The 14,645-nt window shown below is 42.0% G+C and overlaps 1 protein-coding gene and 4 non-coding genes across 5 annotated transcripts; 1 reads left to right on the top strand and 4 right to left on the bottom strand.

The window, feature by feature from the left end:
* Positions 1 to 307: 307 nt before the first annotated feature.
* trnaq-cug (transfer RNA glutamine (anticodon CUG)) lies at positions 308 to 379 on the bottom strand. Its single transcript has one exon. It is a non-coding gene; the product is annotated as a tRNA-Gln (tRNA).
* A 1,723-nt stretch (positions 380 to 2,102) lies between these two features.
* Positions 2,103 to 2,175, bottom strand: trnar-ucg (transfer RNA arginine (anticodon UCG)). Its single transcript has one exon. It is a non-coding gene; the product is annotated as a tRNA-Arg (tRNA).
* Positions 2,176 to 2,883: 708 nt separating this feature from the next.
* trnar-ccu (transfer RNA arginine (anticodon CCU)) lies at positions 2,884 to 2,956 on the bottom strand. Its single transcript has one exon. It is a non-coding gene; the product is annotated as a tRNA-Arg (tRNA).
* Positions 2,957 to 3,291: 335 nt separating this feature from the next.
* Positions 3,292 to 3,363, bottom strand: trnaq-cug (transfer RNA glutamine (anticodon CUG)). Its single transcript has one exon. It is a non-coding gene; the product is annotated as a tRNA-Gln (tRNA).
* Positions 3,364 to 3,784: 421 nt separating this feature from the next.
* On the top strand, positions 3,785 to 5,748 carry LOC131697883 (large ribosomal subunit protein mL62-like; the record flags this gene model as incomplete). The annotated part of the gene is made up of 4 exons (XM_058989625.1): positions 3,785 to 3,836; positions 4,015 to 4,097; positions 5,095 to 5,264; positions 5,598 to 5,748. Coding segments are annotated over 4 exons (390 nt in total), but the record flags the coding sequence as incomplete, so codon positions are not given.
* Positions 5,749 to 14,645: the final 8,897 nt, after the last annotated feature.

Genomic DNA, 14,645 nt, shown 5'->3' with positions numbered 1-14,645 from the left:
TGTGTGCCTGACTATCGCTAAATACAGAATGGAAGGTAACCCAAAAAAAAAAATTATTAACGCTTTACCTTTTTACCTGTACTGTACTCTGCAAGCTTTTTATGGCCACCTCGGATTTTTCAGTACAGGTTGCAAAAGCAGACAAAAGGAAATAAAAGTATTTCTGAGGGTTTTATACTTTAGATTTTATGGCTAAAAGGTGCCATCCCACAACTTTGCAGTGAATTTCTCAGCATTTATTATGATAGAAACGTCAGTTCGACGAAACACTTTTTAATAACTTAAGAATAATAATGCACTGAAACGAAGGTCCAACCGAGATTTGATCTCGGATCGCTGGATTCAGAGTCCAGAGTGCTAACCATTACACCATGGAACCCATATTTACGCCTTGGCCACGTAACTGTAATAAATACATCATTTTATTATTATTCTCTTTTTTGTGTGTGTGTGTGTGTGTGTGTGTAAGAGTTTCTACTGCGATTGTTTTAATTAGCACTAATCTTGGACTACCTTACCCAGGGTAACATTACACAGTCCAAGATTGGTTTTAATCGGGCTGTGAAAGCAGCCGAATATGTTTACAATGACTTGGATCCGGGAATCCAGAGCTTTAAAAACTGTAATAAGTCCAGACTAGTTTGGAAAAGCTTGTCTTCGTTCAGACTGTATCACAATCCCCCATCCTTCACTGCTATGACATAATAGTGTTGCATTGAATTACTACTTTTTATAAAGCATGTTATTGTGAAGCATGTTTACTGACGTGCACCTTTTGTTTTTGTGTAGATCGCCTCACCATTAGCTACTGTCGAAGCAGTGGCCCTGGAGGCCAGAATGTTAATAAAGGTATGGAAATGGAAGTCTTTGTTAAAATATTCACAAGCATGTTTAATGTACAGGGTGATCAGGAGCACTGTTGTGGGGAAGCATTCTCCACGGAGTTAACTAGTCAGACAACAACATCACAGGTTACAGAGAGTCAGCTACTGTTGTGTTATAGTACATTTTTCACATTTTGTTCTAGTAAACACACAAGCTGAAGTCCGGTTCCACATACAAACAGCTGATTGGATTCCTGAAGATGTGCGACAAAAGATTATTTCTCAGGTAACATCAATACTAAGATTACATATTCACTGGAGCTGACTGCTAATAACATTGAAGAAATGTGAAAGTTAACTAACAGCTGGTGTGTAAAGGGTAAATATTTTAACTTCTAACTGAAATGAAAGCTTAACAAAAAACACCTCAATGAATCTGTGCTATACGATGAAAACATGAATAAAATCAGACATTGGTCTAATTAGTTTGTTATAAGGCTATGATTTTGATGCAGTACTTTTTAGTTCGTTTTACTGGCAAGGTGCGGCAAAAAAACAAGAATTCACGGAAAGTTGTCCAAATGTAGGTTTAGCTACATCAACATACACAAGAGCTTTTAAATAGTACACCAGAACCAATAATATAAAGACTTGCTTTTGACTGCTGGCAAGTTTAAATGTTACTTTAGAGTACAAAACTTTACCGTCCAGACTTCAGACTCCGACATCATTTCTGGTCAGAGTCGAGGGTCTCAGTGCGACAAATGTTTGAAATTCTCCCTTTCGGGTTCCCTGTTGGTTGAGAGGACGGATGTACCAACGATGTCGCTTTTAAAACCTCTTGATAAGAGGTACAAACTCAGCACATTTACTTTAAATGTAAATGTATCCAATTTTGCGAATGCAATCTGTATTTAAAGAGTGAACAACAGCTGTGACCACTTTGCGCAGTCAAAAGGGCTGCGACACGACGCGTCCCGTACAGCAAATAGTGAAGCTGCACAGCTTGTAGTTGATTCACCTGCGATAGAAGGAATCTACGTAAGGAATTGATCATTTGACATATACTGGACTATACATTAGGTACATTTCTAACGAGATCACACTGATGTAGAACATATTTCTATATTTAAGTTAAATTATTTTCCTTACCACACTAAAGGAAAAGAGCCTATATCACTTTTTAAAACGCAGAAACATGTACACTGACTTACATTGTATTATTTGATCTGAAATACAAGTTACACAATTAATAAATAAAATCTAAAATAAAAATAACGACCACGAAGGGACTCGAACCCTCAATCTTCTGATTCGAAGTCAGACGCCTTATCCATTAGGCCACGCGGTCTTTCACCAAAAGAGAGCGTTTACGTAAATACTTTCATCTATAATTAGCGTAGTTTGTACTACAGTATCAACGAAATATTTTTTCATAACAAAGCAAACAAGTACAGAACTACCACAGTCCCAAAGAGGTACGGAATTAAAAAAGCAGCCAGTAGCCCCGCCCATACCCTAAAGCTATGTGCTTACCCAATTGGCGCTGCCTCTTGTCTGTTATTTTCCTATTGCTGAGTGATGCCCCGCCCCTCGTACTCAGGGCACAAATGGAATTGACTGACGCTTCTGTGAAGTAATGGTTTTATAAACAATACATACCGGTATGTGATTGTTAATATGAAATATATATAAAAGCGGCTGAAATACAAACTGACAAAAAAAATCTAGCAGAGGATGGTTTCGATCCATCGACCTCTGGGTTATGGGCCCAGCACGCTTCCGCTGCGCCACTCTGCTTTTGCTCAGTTGTCAAATGTTTAATAAGATACTGTTAAATTAATTAATATAATGGACTACTATTTAATCATAGCGGTTAACGTTACTTTAGGGTGGTAAGGTTAAATTGCCTTTACCAGACACCGTGTTTAAATGGTTACTGACGCTAACCATGTTGAAATATATGTTTATTTATTTTGATGAATAATAGCTGAAGAGAGGGGAAACGTCTGGAAAGTTTTTTATAAAACAGTCGTGAGAAAAAAAAACATACACGTTACACCTCAGATGGGACTCGAACCCACAATCCCTGGCTTAGGAGGCCAGTGCCTTATCCATTAGGCCACTGGGGCTCCTAAAGAAAATGCCGTTCTTGCTCATATTTGTGTGCCTGAATATCGATAAATACAGAATGGAAGGTAAACCAAAAAAAAATTATTAACGCTTTACCTTTTTACCTGTACTGTACTCTGCAAGTTTTTACGGTCACCTTGTATTTTTCAGTACAGGTTGCAAAAGCAGACAAAAGCAAATAAAAGTATTTCTGAGGGTTTTATACTTTAGATTTTATGGCTAAAAGGTGCCATCCCACAACTTTGCAGTGAATTTCTCAGCATTTATTATGATAGAAACGTCAGTTCGACGAAACACTTTTTAATAACTTAAGAATAATAATGCACTAAAACGAAGGTCCCACCGAGATTTGAACTCGGATCGCTGGATTCAGAGTCCAGAGAGCTAACCATTACACCATGGAACCCATATTCACGCCTTGGCCACGTAACTGTAATAAATACATCATTTTATTATTATTCTCTTTGTGTGTGTGTGTGTGTGTGTGTGTGTGTGTAAGCGTTTCTACTGCGATTGTTTTAATTAGCACTAATCTTGGACTACCTTTCCCAGGGTAACATTACACAGTCCAAGATTGGTTTTAATCGGGCTGTGAAAGCAACCGAATATGTTTACAATGACTTGGATCCGGGAATCCAGAGCTTTAAAAACTGTAATAAGTCCAGACTAGTTTGGAAAAGCTTGTCTTCGTTCAGACTGTATCACAATCCCCCATCCTTCACTGCTATGACATAATAGTGTTGCATTGAATTACTACTTTTTATAAAGCATGTTATTGTGAAGCATGTTTACTGACGTGCACCTTTTGTTTTTGTGTAGATCGCCTCACCATTACCTACTGTCGAAGCAGTGGCCCTGGGGGCCAGAATGTTAATAAAGGTATGGAAATGGAAGTCTTTGTTAAAATATTCACAAGCATGTTTAATGTACACGGTGATCAGGAGCACTGTTGTGGGGAAGCATTCTCCACAGAGTTAACTAGACAGGCAACAACATCACAGGTTATAGAGAGTCAGCTACTGTTGTGTTCTAGTACATTTTTCACATTTTGTTCTAGTAAACACACAAGCTGAAGTCCGGTTCCACATACAAACAGCTGATTGGATTCCTGAAGATGTGCGACAAAAGATTATTTCTCAGGTAACATCAATACTAAGATTACATATTCACTGGAGCTGACTGCTAATAACATTGAAGAAATGTGAAAGTTAACTAACAGCTGGTGTGTAAAGGGTAAATATTGTAACTTGTAACTGAAATGAAAGCTTAACAAGAAACACCTCTATGAATCTGTGCTATACGATGAAAACATGAATAAAATCAGACATTGGTCTAATTAGTTTGTTATAAGGCTATGATTTTGATGCAGTACTTTTTAGTTCATTTTACTGGCAAGGTGCCCCAAAAAAACAAGAATTCACGGAAAGTTGTCCAAATGTAGGTTTAGCTACATCAACATACACAAGAGCATTTAAATAGTACACCAGAACCAATAATATAAAGACTTGCTTTTGACTGCTGGCAAGTTTAAATGTTACTTTAGAGTGAACCAGGATTTCGAGTTTTCCACGATTCGGAAATAGAATGTTGTAAAAAGAGCCTCTAAGTTGGAAAACTTCTGTTCTCCGATGCATTGTTGTTCTTTCTTTACAGAAAACAGCTCTCACAATTGTTTTTCTTTTAGCTGTCACCCATTTACATACTTGCTCGCTCAGTTATCTCATTCGCTGACCTACACAGATTAGTATTTTCAGTACATTTTTTAACGGAAATAAAGGAAGCGACTCATCAAATGTGTTTCACATCTATTTTCAGGCGTCCAAGACTACATTCAAATTCACGATTTTCAGGATTTCCATGACCTCTGTGACAAAATCGTAGCCTTAGTTTTACTTACAAAAAAATACCACGAATTGCATACATCAGGGGATAGCAGCGTGACATAGTACACAGCTGCGTGACACTGGGACATTTACAAAATTGAGGAGGTGTGTATACTTTTTTTTTGTAAGTAAATAAATATCAGGGACTTTAATATGTTCTACTGTTTTGAGCACTACATGTAATAGGTCAGGCCTCAGAACTGGCTGTTAAAACCCTGTTAGTTATGTTTTTATTGATTTATTTTGCATCTCAGCATACAAACCGAATAAACAGAAGTGGGGAGCTGATCGTCACCTCGGAAGTGAGCCGGTACCAGATGCGCAATCTGTCTGACTGTTTGCAGAAGATCCGAGACATGATCGCTGCTGCCAGCGTGAAACACAGGCAGCCTTCCCAAGAAGACGTGGCTCTCCGACGCTACAGGTAATCTTCCTGTGACACCAGGATCTGATCAGGGCTGCCAAGAGCTCATTTAAAACTGGGAGCATTACCTTGTACCACGACACAGCAATGCACTAGCCCTCAATTATACTATTTCAGATGCTGATCCTTCCCGTAGCAAACAATCTAACCGCACTCTGCTCTAAGAGGGTTGTGATATTGGCGTCACTTCTTGGATTTTGGATGATAACAGATATTAGCTTCATGCTCATTTTCCCATATCCAGTTGTCTTCATGTTTACAAACTATTTGATCAGAGATGCCGTAACCTTACAATTTGCCTCCAGAGCAAATTAACATTGTTTCTCTTTTCAGGATAGACAAAATGAACCGAGAACGCCTGCAGCAAAAGAAAATGCACACTGCAGTGAAGCGAAGCCGACGCGAGGAGTTTGATTGAAGGTGATGCCAGGATATGAAGGCTGGCTGCATTGAAGCAATCTGTAAAGAATAAATGAATGACTTGTACAAAGTGTTGTTTGCTCCTCGTTTATTTTAATTTGTCGGCTGGTTTTGCTGGGTTGGGTAATTGGAAGTTATGAATAGTTTTCTAAATAGTTACTCGGATGTACCACATGTGTAAGAGTTGATCAGTTGAAAGAGGCATGATCAGTATGACTCTAAAATACTGGCTGGCACAGTGGACTGTAAATTAACATCTTAAAATACATCTGCACATTGCTGTGTGTTTACAATGGTTGTGGTGTTGGAAAGTTAGGTTACTTGTTTGCTGAGCAGTGTCAAAGTAGCCTCCTGACATGGTAATGGTAAACTGAGTGCGTGTTTCACATTTTTTTAATGCGTACAAAAGGCAGATAAGCAGCTTCTCTGGACCGCTGGTTTTCGTTCTCAAAGGGATTTATTTTAGCAAAGGGAAATTGGAAGTGTACATTAAAGCTCAACCACGCCTTCACCAATACCTAAGATTACCATATAACTCTATGTGAAACTCAAAATGGAGCGAGGTAACCAGTGGTATACCACAGGGATCAGTATTAAGTCCTCTGCTATTCCTGATCTACATTAATGATTTAGATTCTGGTATAGTAAGCAAACAAAAAGTTAAATTTGCAGACGACACAAAAATAGGAGGAGTGGCAAACACTGTTGAAGCAGCAAAGGTCATTCAAAATGATCTAGACAGCATTCAGAATTGGGCAGACACATGGCAAATGAAATTTAATAGAGAAAAGTGTAAAGTATTGCATGCGGGCAATAAAAATGTGCATTATAAATATCACATGGGAGATAGTGAAATTGAAGAAGGGAACTATGAAAAAGACCTAGGAGTTTATGTTGACTCAGAAATGTCTTCATCTAGACAATGTGGGGAAGCTATAAAAAAGGCTAACAAGATGCTCGGATATATTGTGAGAAGTGTTGAATTTAAATCAAGGGAAGTAATGTTAAAACTCTGCAATGCATTAGTAAGACCTCACCTAGAATATTGTGTTCAGTTCTCGTCACCTCGTTACAAAAATGATATTGCTGCTCTAGAAAGAGTGCAAAGAAGAGCAACCAAAATTATCCCGGGTTTAAAAGGCATGTCGTATGCAGACAGGCTAAAAGAATTGAATCTATACAGTCTTGAACAAAGAAGACTACGTGGTGATCTGATTCAAGCATTCAAAATCCTAAAAGGTATAGACAATGTCAACCCAGGGGACTTATTTGACCTGAAAAAAGAAACAAGGACCAGGGCTCACAAATGGAGATGAGATAAAGGGGCATTCAGAACAGAAAATAGGACGCGCATTTTTTACACAGAGAATTGTGAGGGTGTGGCACAAACTCCCCTGTAATGTTGTTGAAGCTGACACCCTGGGATGCTTCAAGAAGCTGCTTGATGAGATTCTGGGATCATTAAGCTACTAACAACCAAACGAGCAAGATGGGCTGAATGGCCTCCTCTCGTTTGTAAACTTTCTTATGTTCTTATGTTCTTATAGAAACGTCAGCTCGATGAAACACTTTTTAATATCTTAAGAATAATAATGCTAAAATGATTGTCCTACGGGGATTTGAACTCAGATCACAGGATTGAAAGTCATGAGTGATAACCATTACACCATGGAAACCATATTTATGTATCGGCCACTTAACTGTAATAAATACATCATTTTATTATTATTCTATTTTTTGTAAGCGTTTCTACTGCTGCTGTTTTAATTTGATACGTTTAGGTTATATTTTAGACAATTTGGTGGATTCTTGATCTCCTTAGTTCGATCTAGGCAGCGGTAAAGAACTTCAGATATTTTCCACAAGGGGGCGATACACCATGGCAGCGGCTAACCACAGTAGTATTGGTGTGAACCAAGCAGAAACTTAATATTTTTAAAAGCGTGAATATGAATTTACAGAAAATAACTTTTCCAAAATATATAAATGAAAAAAGATAAATTGGTTGGCCAAGAAATAAACTATGGTATGCATTCTCTAGATTGTGGAACATTCATAGAAATAAACTTCCTGCTGATTTCCAAATTTCCTGAAGGAATCAGAGCCAGACAGAAGCACCTGCCATCAACCAAGTGCCTGAATCAGCTCCCTGCACACTGTATTACATTCCTCCATTTCCCAGCCTGGGTCAGCTCTCTGCACACTGTACTGCATTCCTCCATATCCCTGCCTGAGTCAACTCTGTGCACACTGTACTGCATTCCTCCATATCCCTGTCTGAGTCAGCACTGCACACTGTACTGCATTCCTCAATATCCCTGCCTGAATCAGCTCTGCACACTGTACTGCATTCCTCCATATCCCTACCTGAATCAGCTCTTCACATTTTACTGCATTCCTCCATATCCCTCCCCGAATCAGCTATGCACATTGTAGTGCATTCCTCTATATCCCTGAATGAATCAGCTCTGCACACTGTACTGCTTTTCTTCATATCCCTGCCTGAATCAGATCTTTGCACACTGTACTGCATTCCTCCATATCCCTGTCTGAATCCGCTCTCTGCACACTGTACTGCATTCCTCCATATCCCTGTCTGAATCAGATCTCTGCACACTGTACTGCATTCCTCCATATCCCTGGCTGAATCCGCTCTCTGCACACTGTACTGCATTCCTCCATATCCCTGCTTGAATCAGCTCTCTGCACACTGTACTGGATTCCTCCATATCCCTGCTTGAATCAGCTCTCTGCACACTGTACTGCATTTCTCCATATCCCTGCCTGAATCCGCTCTCTGCTCACTGTACTGCCTTCCTCTATATCCCTGCATGAATCAGCTCTCTGTACACGGTAATGCATTCCTTCATATCACTGCCTGAATCAGCTCTCTGCACACTGTACTACATTCCTCCATATCCCTGCCTGAATCCGCTCTCTGCTCACTGTACTGCCTTCCTCCATATCCCTGCATGAATCAGATCTCTGTACACGGTAATGCATTCCTTCATATCCCTGCCTGAATCAGCTCTCTGCACACGGTACTGCATTCCTCCATATCCCTGTCTGAATCAGCTCTCTGCACACTGTACTGCATTCCACCATATTGCTTCCTAAAACAGCTCTCCACACTGTACTGCATTCCTCCATGTCCCCGCCTGAATCAGCTCTCTGCACATTGTACTGCATTCCTCCATATCGCTGCCTGAATCAGCTCTGCACACAGTACTGCATTCCTCCATATACCTGCCTGAATCAACTCTGCACACTGTACTGCATTCCTCCATGTCCCAGCCTGAATCAGCTCTCTGCACATTGTACTGCATTCCTCCATATCCCTGCCTGAATCAGATCTCTGCACATTGTACTGCATTTCTCCATATCGCTGCCTGAATCAGCTCTGCACACTGTACTGCATTCCTCTATTTTCCTGCCTGAATTAGGTCTGCACACTGTACTGCTTTCCTCCATATCCCTGCCTGAATCAGCTCTGCACACTGTACTGCATTCCTCCATATCCCTGCCTGAATCAGCTACCTGCACACTGTACTGCATTCCTCCATATCCCTGCCTGAATCAGCTCTGCACACTGTACTGCATTCCTCCATATCCCTGCCTGAATCAGCTCTGCACACTGTACTGCATTCCTCTATATCCCTGCCTGAATCAGCTCTGCACACTGTACTGCATTCCTCCATATCCCTGCCTGAATCAGCTCTGCACACTGTACTGCATTCTATATCCCTGCCTGAATCAGCTCTGCACACTGTACTGCATTCCTCCATATCCCTGCCTGAATCAGCTACCTGCACACTGTACTGCATTCCTCCATATCCCTGCCTGAATCAGCTCTGCACACTGTACTGCATTCCTCCATATCCCTGCCTGAATCAGCTACCTGCACACTGTACTGCATTCCTCCATATCCCTGCCTGAATCAGCTCTGCACACTGTACTGCATTCCTCCATATCCCTGCCTGAATCAGCTCTGCACACTGTACTGCATTCCTCTATATCCCTGCCTGAATCAGCACTGCACATTGTACTGCATTCCTCCATATCCCTGCCTGAATCAGCTCTCTGCACACGGTACTGCATTCCTCCATATCTCTGTCTGAATCAGCTCTCTGCACACTGTACTGCATTCCTCCATATTGCTTCCTAAATCAGCTCTGCACACGGTACTGCATTCCTCCATATCCCTGCCTGAATCAGATCTCTGCACACTGTACTGCATTCCTTCATATCCCTGCCTGAATCAGCTCAGTGCTCACTTTACTGCAATCCTCAATGTCCCTGCCTGAATCAGCTCTCTGCACACTATATTGAATTCCTCCATATTGCTTCCTAAATCAGCTCTGCACACGGTACTGCATTCCTCCATATCCCTGCCTGAATCAGATCTCTGCACATTGTACTGCATTCCTTCATATCCCTGCCTGAATCAGCTCTCTGCACACTGTACTGCATTCCTCCATATCCCTGCCTGAATCAGATCTCTGCACACTGTACTGCATTCCTTCATATCCCTGCCTGAATCAGCTCAGTGCACACTTTACTGCAATCCTCAATGTCCCTGCCTGAATCAGCTCTCTGCACACTGTACTGGATTCCTCCATATCCCTGCCTGCATCAGCTCTATGCACACTGTACTGCATTCCTCCATATCCCTGCAAAGTGTAAATATTTTAACTTCTAACTGAAATGAAAGCTTAACAAAAAACACCTCTATGAATCTGTGCTATACGATGAAAACATGAATAAAATCAGACATTGGTCTAATTAGTTTGTTATAAGGCTATGATTTTGATGCAGTACTTTTTAGTTAATTTTACTGGCAAGGTGCGGCAAAAAAACAAGAATTCACGGAAAGTTGTCCAAATGTAGGTTTAGCTACATCAACATACACAAGAGCTTTTAAATAGTACACCAGAACCAATAATATAAAGACTTGCTTTTGACTGCTGGCAAGTTTAAATGTTACTTTAGAGTACAAAACTTTACCGTACAGACTTCAGACTCCGACATCATTTCTTGTAAGAGTCGAGGGTCTCAGTGCAACAAATGTTTGAAATTCTCCCTTTCGGGTTTCCCTGTTGGTTGAGAGGACGGATGTACCAACGATGTCGCTTTTAAAACCTCTTGATAAGAGGTACAATCTCAGCACATTTACTTTAAATGTAAATGTATCCAATTTTGCGAATGCAATCTGTATTTAAAGTGTGAACAACAGCTGTGACCACTTTGCGCAGTCAAAAGTGCTGCGACACGACGCGTCCCGTACAGCAAATAGTGAAGCTGCACAGCTTGTAGTTGATTCATCTGCGATAGATTAAGATTTCCATTACACGAGAGTAGATGTTAAAAATTCATGCTGATTTGAACTCGGCTCTCGCCAAGATAAGCACCAACTAAGACGTAGCTTTACAGTAAACTAATGTGATCCATATGCGTCTCCATCCATTTACGTTTCCTTCCATATGATGATGTAGATATCCTTCTGTCTGGTGTTAATGGCTGAAGTGTAATGCTGGCTCCAGGGATCAGCTTATTTTGCCTCCCTGGCGCATCAGCACACACAACGGCTGCGATGCTGGCTCCGGGGATCAACCAAAGTGCGGCCTCCCCAGCGCATCAGCATGACAACCGTTTGGATTGAGCTAAGTAGGGTACATCTCTGGGGTTTTCAAGTGGGCACCTTCCATCCTCAGTGTTTCGTCGACTAGCCCACGACACCTCAAGAGGGCTCGACGGTGATTCTGGCGTCCCAGCATCACCCCCCTCCGTCCCCCACTCAACTCAGCCCAGCTTACTTACCTGTCCCCAGCCAGAATCTTTCCGTCTCAACCACAGCCAGTTGCTGCTCCTCTCTGCTGCTTCAGATAAGTTCTTCACTGTGCGACGCAACTCTTGGCCACTGAATCCGACGTCTCTGAGAAACCGGGTTGTAGAGTGTGCCACAAATCCTCGACAACCCACTTCCACTGGGTAAACCCGAACTCTCCATCCTCGCTGTTCCGCTTCAGTGGCTAGTTGAGCATACCGCAGTTTCTTCCTCTCATACGCCTCATCTACAGCATCCTCCCATGGCACTGTTAACTCTACCAGGTGAACAAGGCGTGCTGATCCAGACCACAAGACAATATCTGGTCGAAGGTTAGTGGTGGCAATCTCAGGTGGAAAAATAAGCCATTGACCAACATCTGCCAGCATTTTCCAGTCTCTAGCAGCATCCAGTTGTCCTGGGCGAGGATTGGTTTTAACACCTTTTCTTGGTGGTTGCTCTCCTGGGCGGAGGAATGTTGTCTTTTGTGTGTAATGTTTTGATGGAACAGGTGGCAACTTATTGGTCATGTTACGCTTGTCTTCCAATGCTAAGGCCAAACATCGCAGCACCTGGTCATGGCGCCAAGTAAACCGTCCTTGGCTAAGAGCCACCTTACATCCTGTCAAAATGTGCCTTAATGTTGCAGGTGATGAACACAAAGGACATGAGGGATCCTCTCCTACCCAGAGGTTTAGGTTCTGTGGTGATGGGAGAACATCATATGTTGACCTGATGAGGAAACTGATCCTGCTCTGTTCCATTGACCATAGGTCTTGCCAGCCAATCTTGCGTTGTTCCACACTCTCCCATCTCATCCATTCTCCCTGTTTGGCCTGGGAAATGGCCTTTATACACCTCATCCTCTCCTCCTGCTTTTGCACCTCGTTGACTACCAGCTTCCTTCTTTGAGCTGGGGCCGCCTTGTGCCATGTAGGAGGAGTTGAACTGAAACCAAGACCCCCTCTTCCATGCTGAACTTGCCCCATGATATCACCAATTCGAAGGGCAGCCTTTGCATCTTCCACAGCTTTCTTTGCCGCCCACTTTCTTCCAGTTTTCAACACAGGTGCTGCCTCCCTTACGCATTTATCGCGTGACTCTACTAATGTCATTTCCAATCTGACCTTGGCGCACTTAAACTCCTCGGTTAGAGCAGAGACTGGTAGCTGCAGTATTCCTTTACCATAAAGTCCCACTCTGCTGAGGCAGCGTGGAACTCCCAACCATTTCCTGATGTATGAACTGATTAAAGCTTCCAGCTTCTCTACTGTTGTCAAAGAAACCTCGTACACAGTCAGTGGCCACAGCAACCTCGGCAGTAGACCAAACTGAAAGCACCAGAGTTTTAGTTTACCTGGTAGAGCGCAGCTGTCTATGCTCTTCAACCCTTCCACTGCTTGTTGTCTAACTTCTCCCACACGAACTGTGTCCTTTAGATCCCCGTCGTACCATCTCCCAAGACTCTTCACTGGCTTCTCAGACACTGTTGGTATTGCCTCACCATTAATGAAGAATGTTTTATCTACTACTTTGCCTTTAATTATAGAGATGCTCCTTGATTTAGTGGGCTTGAATTGCATTCGTGCCCATTCAATGTTATTGGTTAATTTGCCCAATAATCGATTAGTGCAGGCTACTGTTGTAGTCATGGTTGTCATGTCATCCATGTATGCTCGAATTGGTGGTAGTCGCATTCCAGAAGCCAAGCGCTCTCCTCCTACTACCCATTTTGATGCCCTAATGATTACTTCCATTGCCATGGTAAAAGCCAGCGGAGAAATGGTGCATCCTGCCATTATTCCAACCTCTAGGCATTGCCATGTAGTGCTGAATTCTGAAGTTGAAAAACTGAATTGCAAATCTCCAAAATAGGCTTTCACTAAATTTGTTATTGTCATCGGTACACTGAAAAAATCAAATGCTGCCCAAAGTAGTTCATGTGGCACTGAACCATATGCATTAGCCAAATCCAGGAATGTCACATGGAGCTCCTTCCTCTCCTTTTTAGCTGATTGAATTTGTTGCCAGATCACATTGATGTGTTCTAAGCAACCTGGGAAACCTGGAATGCCCGCTTTTTGTATTGAAGTGTCAATGAAGCAGTTCTTTAATAGGTAAGCTGACAATCTCTGAGCAATAATGCTGAAGAAAATCTTGCCTTCTACGTTTAATAGGGAAATGGGACGAAACTGACTGATGCTTGTAGAATCTTTTTCTTTAGGTATAAAGACTCCACCTGCTCGGCGCCATGCTCTTGGTACAACCTGTTTTTCCCATGCCACTTTCATCAATTTCCACAGAATTCGTAGAACTCCTGAAGCACTCTTGTACACTCTGTACGGAACTCCATTAGGCCCTGGAGATGATGAAGCCCTTGCTTTTTTCACAGCTTGCTCTATTTCTTTCCACTTAGGTGCACAGTCCTCCATTTGGTATTCTGGTGGATTGATAGGTGGGATGTCTGACGGAATTGACATAGGCTCCTGCCTTTTTGAATCTGTATGTGTTTCCTCCAAATATCTCTCCAGCTCAACCTTAGATACTTTTAGTGTGCCATTCTTCTCACTGGTGAATAACTTCTTTACAAATTTGAATGGGTCTTTATAAAAGTTAGCTCTCGCACGCTCCTTCTTTTTGTAGCGTTTCCGTAGGCGCTCAGCTCTGCGCAATGTTGCAAGCTTATCTTTTATGACCCTTTGTAAGAGATTGAGTCCCTCCTTCTGACTTTGTTCTGCTCTTCTCCATTGGTTCCTCAGCTGTCTCCTTTCTCTAACTAAGCGTTCAATCTCCTGCTGCCGTCTAGACTTTCCAGGAATAGTTTGTACTTTTTCCTTCCTTTTTTCAACTCCAAACCTCTCACTTCCATATGCGTAGATGATGTCCCCAAATTTATCCAGCTTCTTTTCAACTGTTCCACTTAATCTTTCCAATGCAACGCAGAGATCTGTGTTTACTGTGTCCCATGCAGTTTTCTCACAAGCTCTTGGCCATTTAACTCCAGGCTTGTGCCCGTTGAGGTTCTTTTCTCTCTTATGCTGGTTTGTCTGACCGGGTTCACAAGGATCATTATGTTCATCACTAACTGTGTCCATGCAAGTCCTCCTCACATCTATGACAGGGGTGCTGATATCCTG

Source organism: Acipenser ruthenus, chromosome 17, assembly GCF_902713425.1.
Source record: "Acipenser ruthenus chromosome 17, fAciRut3.2 maternal haplotype, whole genome shotgun sequence".
Lineage (NCBI taxonomy): Eukaryota > Metazoa > Chordata > Actinopteri > Acipenseriformes > Acipenseridae > Acipenser > Acipenser ruthenus.
The sequence above is the reverse complement of the archived record's forward strand: the minus strand, read 5'-3'. Positions and strand labels throughout refer to the sequence as shown.